General features: G+C 42.7%; 1 protein-coding gene and 1 long non-coding RNA gene across 2 annotated transcripts; both read left to right on the top strand.

Moving 5' to 3' along the window:
• The first annotated feature begins 516 nt into the window (after positions 1-516).
• LOC125939740 (uncharacterized) lies at positions 517-3,996 on the top strand. The gene is made up of 3 exons (XR_007463108.1): positions 517-619; positions 3,078-3,141; positions 3,241-3,996. It is a non-coding gene; the product is annotated as an uncharacterized LOC125939740 (long non-coding RNA).
• Positions 3,997-4,288: 292 nt separating this feature from the next.
• Positions 4,289-14,126, top strand: LOC125947506 (uncharacterized). The gene is made up of 5 exons (XM_049672333.1): positions 4,289-4,366; positions 5,611-5,708; positions 11,570-11,714; positions 12,193-12,269; positions 14,021-14,126. Exons 2-5 carry the CDS (start codon positions 5,632-5,634, stop codon positions 14,124-14,126), a joined length of 405 nt encoding a protein of 134 aa, XP_049528290.1. The 5' UTR covers positions 4,289-4,366; positions 5,611-5,631.
• Positions 14,127-15,011: the final 885 nt, after the last annotated feature.

Below are 15,011 nucleotides of genomic sequence, written 5' to 3' on the forward strand. Positions count from 1 at the left end.
TTTGTGTTTGAGTTTCCTCGTAACAGAATTATGTTTTCTCGTACATTCAAATTACAATCCGTCGCCACCATGTCTGTAGGCTGTGGTTAAGTCGTACTTTAACATTTTTCTGACGGATTTCACTGTGAGAAATTCAATTTTTGTTCGCCAGAACCTTGCACCACATGGGAGGGCCTGCGTGATCAGGGTGGTTCGGGATGATTTTCTCCGCCACATACGCCGGCGCTTACGCCGACACCAACGCCAAATTTTCTGCGACACGGGGCCCTTAACGCTATCGCGTCAATAAAAGGGTATGCTAAGCTTGCACTGTTTGCTCACTGGAATGTGCCGCTAAGCGTGTAAGGTATACGAGAAATAAAAGGCACATGAGCTATAACAGGGCTACCACGACGGTATCTACACTTGCCTGTCAAAAAAATCTGTCTGTTTATTGTACAGGTTGATAGACGGATCTACCACTCTAAATTGATATACTAAGCCGCAAGTGTGTCAAGGGTAAAATCAAACGTGAATATCATCATAAGTGTAAATTGGCCTATATTCTTTGAAGTAACTTTACTTTCAGAATAAAAACTTCACTGAATTTAGAAAATTGATGACTGCCATAGAGTTGAAGGTAAGCATCGCATGTTTTTTCTACCCAATCTTAATTTTTTTTCTGTCATGTTACAGCAGTGGCTGATATGGGTTATTTCAACTTTTCCAGTATATGTACAAGGAGAGGCTGAACACAGGAAAAAAAAAGAAAAAGGACTAGCTCCATTAATTAACCTCCGCGCTTGCTTCGGGCAGATGAATAGACGTTCTCCAAATGTTTTGGCAGCAGTACAATCACGAAGCGCTAAGAGGAAGCTTTAACTCGGGAGCTCCTATCTAAATACATGGGAAGAGAGAAATTGTTTTTCTTGGCTCCCACCGCACCGAATTTGACGCAGTTTGTTACAATAAAAATAACAGTACAATGTGGGGACTACAAGAAGCAGATTGCCTCTATAAGCCGTAGATATTTTTTTACAGGAATAGTTCAAGACCGCAACTCAGCTTCCAAGTTATCAACTCTGTAACTCAATAAATAATAACAAGATCACAGTTTTCTGAACAGTACCTATTAGAACATCTAAAGCCGACAAACTCTGTCTTATACACCCCTCACAGATATATCACTAATTGTCAGTAGGACTTTTGTAAAATCAATTTCAAGTAAGATTCAAACTTGTATATCAAACTTCTGCGCTTGAGATGCTCTAACAGACGCAGTTTACAGAACTGTGATATTTGCTTTTGTCCAGAATGACGAAATTCTAAAGATTGTGCGTCTATTTCATTTTTAAGTTTACTGATCTTCGGCAACCTTTCTGTGAAGTATGAGGTGCTAAATCGAAATTATGATTCCTGCCGTTGATATTTGAAAAAGGAAGTCCGAGTTGGCCCCGAGCTAAAGCTTACATTCAAATTTATCGTCAAGGAATTCGGATGCTAATTCACCATGCAAAGCAGGGCACTGCAGGCTTCCTGGTGGCATTTTCCGGTTGAAAAAAACAACTGAAATTTCTGTCGAAACTACAGAAATTTCTGTCGTGGCTACAGAAATTCCTGTTGCGACAGACATTTCTGACGTTATGGCAGAAAATGTGACGTTGCAACAGAAACATTCTGCAGCGAGGACCAAGAGCTCTGAAGTTCGCAACAGAACCGTTCTGTCGCGACAACAAGAGTTCTGAAGTCGCAACAAATACTTTCTATCGTAACAACGATTCTGACGTCGCAACAGGAACTCTCTGTCGCGACGACAGACTCTTTCTGTCGCGTCGTTAGAAATGTGCGACTTTCTATCGTAACGACATAAGTTACGACGTCGCGACAGAAGCGCTTTCCGTCGCGGCGCTTTAAAAGTTTACGTCAGTTTCACATTGGAGGTGTACATTGTACTCTTCTCTTTACGCGGAATTCAAAGGTGCGTTCTCTGAATCCGGCACTGTCGATGGCACCGACACCGGTATTAAAGTCGACGTCGCCTATTGTCCTAATTGTGCCGTGACGACGAGGCACAAACAATCGCCCTACCGTGCTTCTCAAAATCGACCGCTGATCGAAATCATCGCATCTGAGCTGCAGCGGCTGCTTATCCATTTTGTTTTATTTTGTAAGATGTGGCACACAGCTAGTCTGTGGACTTGCACGTATTGTTACGCTGATACATTAGTTAATTTTCCAGAAATATTGCATAAGCTTTTTGAAAGTGCAAAAGAAGTTTAGGGTTGTTCTATAAAGCTGCGTAAAAAGCTCTCTCGATTGGGTATCAGTAATCTAACATAAGCGCTACCACGAGGAAACGGTACGCTGTCTAATTGAGCACTTATCCACGAATGTTTATGTAGCTATTTTTCACTAAACACACAAATCATCACCATCAGCAGCAGCAGCTCATATTTATGTCCACTGCAGGACGCGCTCAAAAGAGTAAAGAGCGAGAGACAGCTGTCGAAATTAGCAGTAACAACCTATACAGCGTCGATAGTAACACCACTTTTGCTCTCCTAGAGAGGCGCCAGTTCACGTGGTGAAGTGAAAGCTCATCTTTACTATCAACGTACAAATGTAAACACCAACGTCAAACACATGGTCAAAACGTACTAGTAGACACACGTTCGGAGTGGTGCAGTGGAAGGATACTGTGTTTAGACGCGTTAAGTCGTACGTTCAAATTTCCGCGTTTTTCTTTTTTTTTTTACTTTTCACATTTAACTTTTTTTAATGAACCACTAGTCCTGAAGAGCTCTCTGTCATCTTTTTAATATAAATATTGATCAAGAACTACACAGAGCGTCAGACAACAGAACGTCAGACTGAAATTTTCTCTTGTGTTTTTCAACTGGGTTACCTCTACATCGTGTAATTTTCTCGCTCGTACGTGCCGAATAAAATCCTATAACCGAGCTACTTGGAATGCTATAAGGCCGTTTTAGCTTGAGACTTTCGAATAGCATTTATTTTACTCTGTAATGGCAAATGCACTACGTAGAAGCAGCACTGCCAAGTTCTTATAGCTTGCTAAGTTTCCGCTTCCTTTGCAGACGACAGTAACAACTTCCAGTGTTATCAACGCTGTTATGTACTCGACCCTGTTCCAGAGATACGGTGAGAGCTGGTGGACATTTAGTCTCATCAGTATACACTATTCCGTAAAAACGAAATTTGCATTGGGCAGTTACCAGAGACGCTCGCTTTTTTTTGCAGGTATAGTTGTCACTGTCGCCGACCTCATGCAACAATTAAGAGGCCAGCTATTCGCCTTTAGCTACGAAATTCGCCACGTAAGGATTACGGTTACGCACGCACCCATTCATTTGGCCAAAAGAGAAGAGCGATTGCTGCGACGTACAGTTTAGTGCAAATGATGCTACTTACTACACTTTACATTGTTGTGAGACATGAGTACATAAGCCCTCACGTTGCCTGACCCATCCTCCCCAAAAGTGCACATTGTAGCCCCGGTCCACTGGCGTGCAACGTGTGAAACATAAGGTACCGTTACGTGCGTGTGATGTCGAGACGGTGTTACGGGTCGTGCCGAAACATGGCCTAAAATGCACAATTTATGAGTGTGGCACCAGCGCATTCATACATTTCTGATTTATATATTACATTATAAGGGCCAAATGCATTATACACGCGAGAGACAGGATCATACAAAACTTGGGAGACGCTCAAGCTTCGCATTTAAGAGTACAATGCGTTAGCATATTAGAATATAACGATTCCCGGCTACTGCGGCTTATGCAACCGTAATCTTTACCGGGAAATGCCTGGGGCGAACGCTATGCATGAAGGCGAACTTTCTAGTTCTTTTTTTTTTCCCGAAGACCCGGTGCCGCCACTCCCGCGGAAGCGCGGGGGCAAGCGCGATCTAGTGGTGATACAAGGAACCGAGCGCCGCTCTGTGATTGGTAGAGCCTCGGCACGCCGCGAGCGCGACTCCCTGATTGGTAGAAACGTAGCGCGCCGATCTATGATTGGTAGATAACTTTCGCTCATGGTGAACTCACGGTCAACTCGCAAACCACGCCGATGACACCGGATTTACTGCGCCACGGTGCTGCTTTCGCTTCAAAATTCGCCAAGGACACATCTGAACACAATGACGAGCATCTAGTCAGTATAGTTAATACAGCACTCGCAAAACTACGATGGTCTTCCATAATTCCTGCGAGTGCAGACTACATTTTCAGTCAGGCAGATGCCAGCGTCAGGGGAGGAGGCGAGAGGAAAGGCAGAGAGGTCAACCAGATATGCGTCGTCCTTGCTACGCTATGCATGGGGAAAAGAGGATGGACAGGAAAAAAAAATACCGAGGGAAGGAGCGGTACGGAAACATTAGCAGTGCGAAATCAATTATAGAACAAATTTGTCCTACTGGACGGAAAGCGAAACTTGTGGTGATAGTTAATGTTTGGCAAAATATAAGAAAGAGACAAGGTAAACAATTCGCGAACTCAGCTGCGGGGAAATGTTCAGTGGAAGATATATCAACCGGCAAATAATCGCTAAGATATAAGTGACCACAGACTAAGACTAGATTTGTTAGCCGTGACGCTTGCAGTATTGTTATGCTTGGATCATGTAAAACAAGCGAATAGATTCTGAAACAGTTGCATAATTTACTACGGCTCTTAATGTTCCCATTACGGCATAAAATAATTTTCGTTCAGGATGCGTTAAACACAGAATGACAGAATCAAGTATGCAGTGCAGAACTTGTCACATTATTTTTGTAAAGCAAGTGTGCCGAGAAGCCAACGACTCGGATGCCGCATGCCTTCCAGGAATGTTTAGTATAAGTTTTCCTAATAGAAAGTTTCCTAGTTCATTCCACTTATTTCGGTAAATAATTTAACAGAGCTTCTTTCTTTCCTCATCACACGTATTGTGCTTGTGTCACCTTATTCCGTTCTACACCGGCGGTCACCAGTCACACACTGCCTACGTGCTGTAGTAGTAACACAGTACTGCAATGATAGTATTAAACAAATCATTGGGCACAAGGTACTAGCGCTCTCTGATGAGTGTTTACAAGCTTTTGTGCCTCTTCATGAGACCTTAATGCTGAGGAAGGCACTTGAGCCTAATAAAGTTACATGCAAAGCACTGTTTGTTTTAAATTGCCAATTTTATTTCATTCAAACGGCATGGTACCATTTTCTTCTTTAAAGCACCTTTGCATGAAGTCTGCAGAACACTCATTCGGCTCATCACTATGGAAACTTTTGCTATATATTAGTTCTTAATGAATTATTCACTGAACCATGACAACCATGTTGCACCGAGACCCTTGCCAACTCTCAGGAGTCTCGCATAACGCATAGATCTCGCAGCTAACAGCATAATAGAATGACACTTCGCGCTACACTTAACTTTACGATTCGAGCACTTATGGTCTCGGTCGTTAGGCTTATGGTCAGGCTGCCCTACACAAACATTACCAGCATTCGAACCAAGAACTGTAATTTTGACCTTCTTGAATCGATTTCTCACTGTCGCATAAAAATAAAAACAGGAGTACAGTGAATGCACATTTAACACCTCATACATCTGGCTAATCTTTTCTAGGTGGAAGAAGGCGTGAAGTCGATGACAACGATACTTTTTTCGAATGAAACAAGCCAAGAAAAGAACCTCTTGGACCTTGCCGGCTTGAAGAAAACTGTGTAAGATCGGATTGAGACTTGGGACGTACAGAAAATTGCTTATACTTTGACGGACATAGCGGATAGTTGCAGAAAATATCACACATATAAAACAGTAACCACTACTCCCTGAACACACTTAACCAAATAACATAGAACATGTACTTAAAACAGCTCGAAGTGTACTTGCCGTCCTGCGCAACATAGCAAAGGGTATTCTGTCTAGGCAAGCAGTGCTTACAGCTCTTATGTCAAGGACGACACCCGATGTGTGTAAATTGGAAGGTAACATGTATATTTGAAACATTGCTTTACTCCGAACGACTGTGTTCTGACAATCAGGGGAGTTCACTGTGTCGTGATGTGCTCTTTGACCCTTCTAAACTGTGAGTGAATAACACGTTCGTGAGATCACTCACATCCATATCGTCAACGATCACGTCATGCTTCCTCGGGTTGTCCGAAATTCAACCTCTGCTACAGTTTTTTTTTTTTTTTTTGTGGACGCAGTTCTCTTTTCTTCGCTTATTCAAACAACCTCTGTCTATCATATTGAACCTATAGTCTGCCATGTGCAGCATATACCCAACGACAGCAAAGCTAAATAAGTAAAGTACAACATTATACACATGGACGCGACAGTCGTTGCATATCTTATAATTCTGCGTAAAGAAGGGGGCACGTAAAGAATGCGTATATAAACGGGCTCCTATGAGAGCATAATAAGGTATTACTACAGTTGAAATGGGCTCCCACCTGCTGCATTGTTGTAATAGGCGGACACGTGAAGCTATTGTCGAAGGAATCAAGTCACTGTAAAGGATCTGAGACATTTTATGACAAAATGATGCCGAGAATATTTTAGCACTGCATCTGTGGTTTTACCAAAAAGCGATTGCTATATTTTGGAATAATCTGACTAATATTGCATATTCCCAGCTGCTATGTGTGTTTAGCGCGCGCCGAGCAAGCACTGTTTTTTCGAAAATAAAAATTTTAGTTCCCAGTAGGCCCCGAACTGCCATTTTTCGTCTCGACGCGCCGTTATGCTTTTTGCTAAATTAACATGAACCACAGATGTGGACGTAAGCCGTAAATCTGATAAGTTATTTATCATTTGAAATAATCTTATTGTCTAAGGCATTACAGAGAGGAGTGGTTTCGCGTTCGCTTTATTACAATGTTACATGGGCAGCTTAAAGGACGAATGATCAGGATTGCTGGTGACCGACGCTGAAGGTGGTTCCATTCTGACGTTTTCTTAAGTGGGAATGAGTGGTAGTAAGGGTTTGTTCGGCAACTTCACACCTGTACACATTTAATGCAGTTTTATGTAGGTTATACTAAGGCAACATATGTGCAAAAATGTTCCGCTGTAAACATGTTACCATGTTAGAAGTAATGGGGAATTCTTGTTTTCTTTCGAGAGGAAGTATTCTGTCTTCATATATAGCTTTTGTCCGAAAAGTAATGTTAGGGATTATAGTGTGAAGCGACTATACGTCACAGCGTGCTAAGACCGGTTGGGTGTGATGGAGGGGGAAATCAGCTTACACTCACGTGGTTTCTCAGTCTTCTGCGACCATTTGGAGAGCAAGGACAAACTTTTCCCTGAAACTCGTTTTTATTTCCCGTGCAAACGGCAATGCACCGGTTGTTGGAGTAAATGATTGTCATCATGCTTTGTGTGAAACTCAGCAAGTCCGCAGTGGAAACATTTCCTATGATAAAGACGGCCTTAGGTGATAATTGTTTGTCGGAACGTCAAGTCTACCGGTGGCACAAGGTCTTTTAAAATGTCGTGAAGAGAGCGATGAAGCCCGTGCTGGACGGTCATCAACGACCATCACCAATAAAAACGTGACGCGTGTGAAAGATATTTTGAACGCAGACTGTCGTTGGAGTGCCCGTTTAGTGGCACATACATTAAACATTCTAAAAAGTACTGTTCACAAGATTTACAAATAATTTGCAGATTTGAAAAGTGTGCGCCAAGATCATGCCCAAAGTGTTAACGGATGACCAAAAATTGCGCCGAATCGAAACGTGCCTCGAACTTGGAACCTGTGTGAAAGTGACCCCGACCTTTTTGACAGTGTCATCATAGGTGACGAGTCTTAGGCGTTTGAACCAACCCCGAAAGAAACAAAGTGCTGGGTGGCATGCCTCAGCGTCCCCTGGCAAAAGAAGGCCAGAATGAGCAAGTCAAAGGTCAAGACCATTCTATTTGTGACATGAGAATGGTCTCCGACATCAGGAAACTCGTCCATCATGAGTTTGTACTGCATGGTACAACCGTCAACGCCAAATTATACGTGGAAGTGCTCAAGAAACTCAAACGAAGGGTTCATCGTATCCAGGCTGACACCATGGGTGATTGGAAACACCGCGACAACGCGCCAGCCCACACCGCCTTCCTCATGACCCGCTTCCTCATCGATTCAAAGGTGCCAACGGTTCTCCAGCCACCCTACAGTATTGACGTGGCTCCCCCAGACTTCTTTTATTGCGATAGCAATTATATGGACACTTGAACCGGATTTCTGCCGTCGGCGTCGTCGTCACCGTCGTCGTCGCCGTCGCCGTCGCCGTGAGGTTCCCTATAGATAAAATCTTCGCCGCGCGCCGTATGCCCGAGAGGAAGCGTGCGGAGACGCGCGCTATCACGGAGAGCGAATGCACTCAATCTCCCACGCTGCAAGCAAGGAAGCAGGAAGCCAGCGCCGGAGGGAGGAAGGGGGGGGGGGGGGCGCACTTCTCTGCCAACAACCGCGCTCGTGGCTCGCTCGCACCGTCTCTTATCTCCACACGGCTCTGACCTTTAAGTGCATTCGCCGCTCAGTTTCCGTTGAAGCGATAGACCGCACGTACCTTCGCCCGCTGCGGCGTATGCTTGCTGCCAGCGTTTTTGACAGTCGTTGTCTGCTGTCATTCAGTGTGATCTCTTCGTGTTTGTGCGCGCTCACACCACGCTTGTTCATTCAGTTGGTAATAGTCGGGCCACATTTTCCAACGCACGCTACACACGCAATGCTGCCCGGATCGGCAGTGCAGCGCTACAGGTGTGTCCCTTCGCACGCGCTGCCCACGGGAAGCACTTCTCATCAACACCACCAGTTTCACACGCGCCTTCTCGTGGTCATCGAGTCTCTCTTCATGTCGGTCTACTTACGCCGCAGCACACCTGCTTACTTAATCAGCCCATGTTTACTACAATTCATATTGCTACCAAAGCCGCTCACCTTACTTCGTATGACATTGCTGTGTTGCTATCGCATTCATTGCTTCGCCCTTAGGGCGAAACTGTGACATTTTTTGCTTCAGCGTTTAAAAACTCCCACGAAAGAGCATCATTTAAGAACATTTGACAAAAAGAGGCTTGCACCAAGGCTCTAAAGGACATTCCGGAGGAGGCCTACCGTGGCGCCTTCGATGCCTGGAAATCTCACTGGAAGCGATGTATCGACGCAGGAGCAGCATATTTTAAAGCACTTTAATGTATTGTACTGATCTGATGAATAATTTTTTAATCGACTCATTGACATTACTTTTCGGACATACCCTGTATAGCTGTGGAAACGTTTTGACAAGTAGACAGCAGTGCAGCTGCAGTGTTCCAGAACATGCGGTGCGACATCAGGTGGATCACATTAAGAAGAGCGAAGAATGTATACACTCATTCTTCATGGCTACATGGCAGGATCTGAAGCACAATATACTTGCGCAATGCAGAAGCTAAATCGAATAACTGTGTGCACGAGTGCAAACACAGCTGTGTCAACGCTCCTCGATAACTTGAGCATATCCTAAAAGCACGGAGGCCAGGCAGACAGTAAACACTTACGTATGCAACTGTACTACATTTACCTGCGCTTCTCGTTAACCATTTTCGAACAAGAAAGAAAGAAGAAAGAAAGAAAGAAAGAAAGAAAGAAAGAAATACGTGCTCTGTCTTTGTCGTTTTTTTCTGTTTTTTTTTCTTTTTTAAAATTTTGTCCCATATTCTAGGCCCAGAAATACGGCTACATTAGTTACGAACTTAAACGTTTCCTGTTTTTTTTTTTTTCACAGGATGTAATTTTGCTGACCTTCGACACTCCCCTAAAAAATTGTGTAAAATAGGAACTAAAACTAGCTGCGAGCGCATAAGCACGCTCTAATGGCGACAATGCAATTTCATTATTGTTAGTGCTGTCTACCAGTTAGAGTAATACACCTTCAGTTTTATCTTACATGGCCATTGTAGAAGTTATAGAGCACTCTTAAACTATGAACTGAATTTCATGAAGATCAAAGTGCTGCAAGCTGCTTTCCTTGGTTAGAAACCTTGAAAATCTTGTAGCTTGTATGTCTCTGTCCAGGAGGACCAGGGTTACGCTGTGAAAGACATGTGCCTTCGAAAAAAACGATGACGCCGACTTTCCAACTCTGCGTCTATTTCTCTCATTCCATATTTTTCGAATACATGTAGCACGTCTTAAATATTTTTTAGTGTATTTCAAGTGTCGCGACAGCAGTTGCACATTTTAACATCCTTGTACTCGTAAAAAAAAACCTAACTCCGCAGAAGGACAATTTATCCTCACGAGGGCAGCCTCCATGTCGCCTGTTTTACTGCTTCCCAATTTTCATGTTTTTTTTTCAGTTATTATTCTTTCATCTGGATGTACGGCAACAGCCGTTGATGTTTGAAATCGCTGAAGTATTTTAGCCATGAGGATCACGGCATGTTATCAAGCACAGATCAATGATTTTATGGAGTAGATTCTTATTACGTCTATGTTGATTATTGTGTGATTTTTGATCTGTCCTGAAGCACGTATTCCATCGTCACCGTGATGGTATTTGTGGTTATAACAATGGGAGGAATGATGGCTGGCTTCACGCTGGGCTTCGCCAACCACTACGGCCACGCATCGCCCTTGGAGCGGAACACGCTGTCTAATGTAGCGGGATATATTCTCGTCCTGTACGTATTCATTGTTCCATGCCCTGTGACACATCTAGACGCATTATACAGCGCACAGTTCTGAAAAAATACCTGCACTGCCGTTCACTTATATAAAAAATTTCAAGAGCAAATTGTAAAATGAATAAATTGGAAAGGCTCCTTTTTTCGAATTCGAGTCTGTGTGTTGGAAAAATAACGTAGCTTGTTCAGGCAAAAAAAAAAGAAAAAAAATTGTGTGTATCACTACAGTTATTGCAGAGGTTTATCTGAGAGCTTTAGATTTTGGGGACGGAAGAGGCTTGCGTTTTGCTTGAGTACACAAGCATATTTTGGGTTCTTGACTGTGCAGTTGGCTTGCGCTCCCTATTCTAAAGTTCTCTAACGTTATATATTTATTGCTGACTAAAAGGGTCTTGTATTTTCAATTCCTGTTTGTAAGTTGCTTAGAGCTATCTGAATGTAGTATACTATGTTTCCTTACTCTTAAAATTAGCGTGTGTATCACCTCTTAAAAAATTTCTACCTAGATAATAAGGCTTAACAAATGGCAAGGACGAAGCACATTCATTCACGTTCGAACCACCCGCATTTTGCACTGAGGCCATTTTCAGGCAGATATGATGATCCTAGAATTGCTCTATCGTTCTTATGAACCATTGACTAAAAGAGTGCCGTGATTTTTTTGGGGAACAGATAAATGTGTTATTGCGGCGGTTGTGTTTGTCGTCATGCCACATGATTCTGTCGTTTTATTGGCAAATGCTTATGCGCTAAACTACTATAGATATGCGTACGCGAAAGCCGGTATTGAAATGCTCGTTGAGTGCATGTACTTGAACGCTTTAAGAGCAGCTAAATCTAAATCAAGACTAGCTTGCCCGCTACTCAAGTGTCGTGAAACTAAACTGTGGTGTATTTCATTTCATTTTAGCACAAGCCATCTCATGGTGTTCGGCAGCTCCCTGATGCTCTTATCAGCAGGCATTTTTATGCTTATGGGTTGCATAGGCGACATCTACCTTTGCCGCGCACAGCGATCATACTACCAAGGCGACGCGGAACCATTAAAGGACCTGGTCAGTGGAACGCACTCTGGTAGTCTGTGCATAGGCTGAGAAAAAAAAAACGGGAACTGAAAAAAATGAGTGCAATTGAATACTACATCGTTGTATCACTGTTCATACTGGGCGAAGGTCCGCCCAAGGCAAGCATACCTGCATTAATCTTATGGTACTTCTAAATATTAAAAATATTCTACTATTAAAGCCATAAAAAGACATTGCCTATGCATATATACACCTCCTACTGCGCTTCATAATTTGCTTAAGATTGCTCCTGATCAGCACTGTGAAGTAACGTATTTTCTATCCTGATACGCTAATAAGCCACTTCACTGATCTACCCAAAGGTGCGCTTGCCAATTAATGAGTATTTAGGCCACTCTACACTTTTATTAGTTGCACTTTTATACAGAAAAACAGTATCTCTATATGTTGATGAATAGCATATCAATCAAGCTATCAATTTTCGTGTTTCTTTTCCTTTATTCTATAGACCATATCTCTGCTAATGAATGCCACGGAAAGTCGCCACTACGTGATGAAACTTCTGAAATACAGCTTAGTTGAAAAGTAAGTAGTCGTTTAGCGTGCTGACCCGTTTTATTCCCTGCTTCTCATTTCTGCATTTTCTCCGTCTTCGAGTTTTAGAGGACACTTCTGGTCCCAGCTGTATCTTTAACATGATATAATTCTGATGCAGTTCATCAGGGGCCCAATTCAGCTCACCGAAAACTTTTTTTCAGCATATTTATTTTATACTCATAACCATGAAAAACGCACTTCTCCATAAGGGATTAATAATTTTGAATTCTTAGGTGAATTTTGCAAAAATTAGTGAATGCGGACTCCATGCTGCAACTATATACAGGAACTCTATATAAAAACATCGACTATTTCATTCCATAGTCATGTAAGTGTCATGGATAAAAGACTACTTGCACTCCCGGCCACACTGTATATCAATAGAGGATGTCTGCTCGGCCCCTGTTCCTGTAGGGTCGGGCGTTCCACAAGGGTCGGGTGGGGCCCGCTATTTTCCTTGGTATTTATAAAGGACGTTGGTAATCAAGTATCCACCAAAATTAAGCTATTTGAAGATGATTGCATAATTCACCACAAGATTGATAACCCTCACGACCAGGTCCTATTGAATCACGTAGAAAAATGGTGCGAGACCTGGCAAATGAAAATTAACCTAGAAAAAACAGTTCTCACGACAATCAGTAGAAAGCGCTTATCGTTACAATGCAACTGCTTTTTAAATGGAAGCTCACTATCTGAATTAAAAAATTATAAGTATTTACGCGTCATATTTACCTCGGATCTTCGGTGGAACGAGCATATTTCTTACATTACGAAAGAAGCAGTAAGCAAACTTTGGTACTTAAGACGAACATTGCGACAGGCACCGCAAGATATTAAACTGATGACATATAAAACGTTCATCCGATCAATCATAGAATATGCGTCAATAATGTGGGACCCGCACAGGAAAGAAAATATTGTCCAGTTAGAAAGTATTCAAAGAAAATTGGTCAGATTTGTTTACAGTGCCTACACCTGGCACGCATCTGCTAGGGCCTTGGTGAAAAAGGCTGAACTGGATTCGTTACAGTCGCGGCGCCATGCTGACCGGTTACAGTACCTGTACGTACGAAACACAGGCTCTCACCATTCAAAAAACTGCGAGTCTTTCATTGTCGAACCGATATCTTTAAAAACTCGTTCTTTCAGCGATCGGTGCGAGAACGGAACATGCTTCCCGCCGATGTTGTGGAATGCTCGTCTTCGGCTGCTTTCGTTACAGCACTGAAAGCTCATCTGTCGACATATTAGTCAGAAGACATTAGTTCTTTTGTTTTCTTTTTGTCTAGATGTAAAGATTTCTTTTGTTGCCTTGTAAGCGTATGTTTTTACCCTGTATGTTTTCCGATGTGGGTCCATAGCCTCCTTAAATCATATTCTCTGGGACTGCGCTTTATATTCTCTACGCTTTAGTTTCGTTCCCGAAGCGTCAAGCGTGATGTTAAGCAAAGAATCATAATGCTAGAAGCAGCCGCGATGTTACAGGAATATTGCGGTACCTATCTCCGTAAAATCAATCCAGAGAAATCCACTACCGCGTTCTTTGTGACCCGTGAGTTCTAGTGGGTCATTAAACAGGATGATCGCATTGAGGTACATCGAATGCGCAAGAAAATCACCTATACATCAGCGCTAGTCCTGTCTCTCTTGCCTCAGTAGCACTGCGTCTTGCTAAATGTTGAAAAAAGTTTCGTCCAATTATACTTATAATAACATTTATTTCTTTTTAATCGCAGGCACTGCAGAGAGCATGTTGGGATTGGCGCACTGGCAGGGATAAAACCAAAGGACCTCGAAGCCGCTCTCGATGCAAGTAGCTCGAAATCGCTCACTATACAATAAGTATCATGAAGCGGCCGCACAGTACTGCGAATAGCGCCAAGAGTTCACAGAATTCCGTTCGCGACACGTGTATACACTCGACCGCTCGAATGGGAAGGGCAGAGTTGATGATGGCATCAACACCGTAAGACACGCTTTAATAATATTTACTGAAGCACTTCACCTCGTCGTGCTTTCATACGCTTCAACTATGAAGAACTATGAAATCGATGAGCTAAGTATTCTCAAATTATTTCCTATTTACTTGCAGACGCATTGGTGTAGTACGGTATGGAATAAATCCAAGCTAATTTCTGGCGTCATCTGGTGCGGTTTTGTGTATATGCGACTGGCGTCGAATACGGTCATTCCTTATCATTCGCTATATGTGAATAATCTTTCGCAGCGTGGACTCAAACTATGTGGCAACTTTACCAATCTGTCCGTGTGCCATAGAAATAAGTGGCGAAGAGCTCGAAGGCCCAAATTCGCAAACAATACTAAACTACAATTGGTATGGTTTATACAGGGTGTTTCAGTTTAGCTGCACCAAATTTTTAAAAATTGCCTGTGGCAGATAGCACAATTATAATCCTTGATCTAAAATCGATGAGGCGGCCATTACTTCCACGGGAAATCCAAACGCCTAATTGAATAATTAGCGTGATTACACTAATCAACTTTTTAATTAATTATTTGACGGCACATCTTTCAATCTACGAATTACAGCCGCTGAGTTCGCAAGGCGTATCCACTTGGAACGAATTCTCAGGACTGAACCAGTTTCGAGGTAATAGTTTTCAAAGTGTTCGACGAAATGGATGGGCGTTCCAGTTAACTTTTTTTGAGGAAAACGCTGTTTTATGCATTGAAGCACACAGAAAATGATGTTTAGATAAGGTTACT

Source organism: Dermacentor silvarum, chromosome 8 (genome assembly GCF_013339745.2).
Source record: "Dermacentor silvarum isolate Dsil-2018 chromosome 8, BIME_Dsil_1.4, whole genome shotgun sequence".
NCBI lineage: Eukaryota > Metazoa > Arthropoda > Arachnida > Ixodida > Ixodidae > Dermacentor > Dermacentor silvarum.

Bases quoted from the DNA above. Each gene is read 5' to 3' on its own strand.
- LOC125947506 (XM_049672333.1), top strand. From the start codon at position 5,632: ATGACAACGATACTTTTTTCGAATGAAACAAGCCAAGAAAAGAACCTC. The intron at 11,715-12,192 runs GTCAGTGGAACG...TTTATTCTATAG, and splicing joins CGGAACCATTAAAGGACCTG to ACCATATCTCTGCTAATGAA. The intron at 12,270-14,020 runs GTAAGTAGTCGT...TTTTAATCGCAG, and splicing joins AAATACAGCTTAGTTGAAAA to GCACTGCAGAGAGCATGTTG.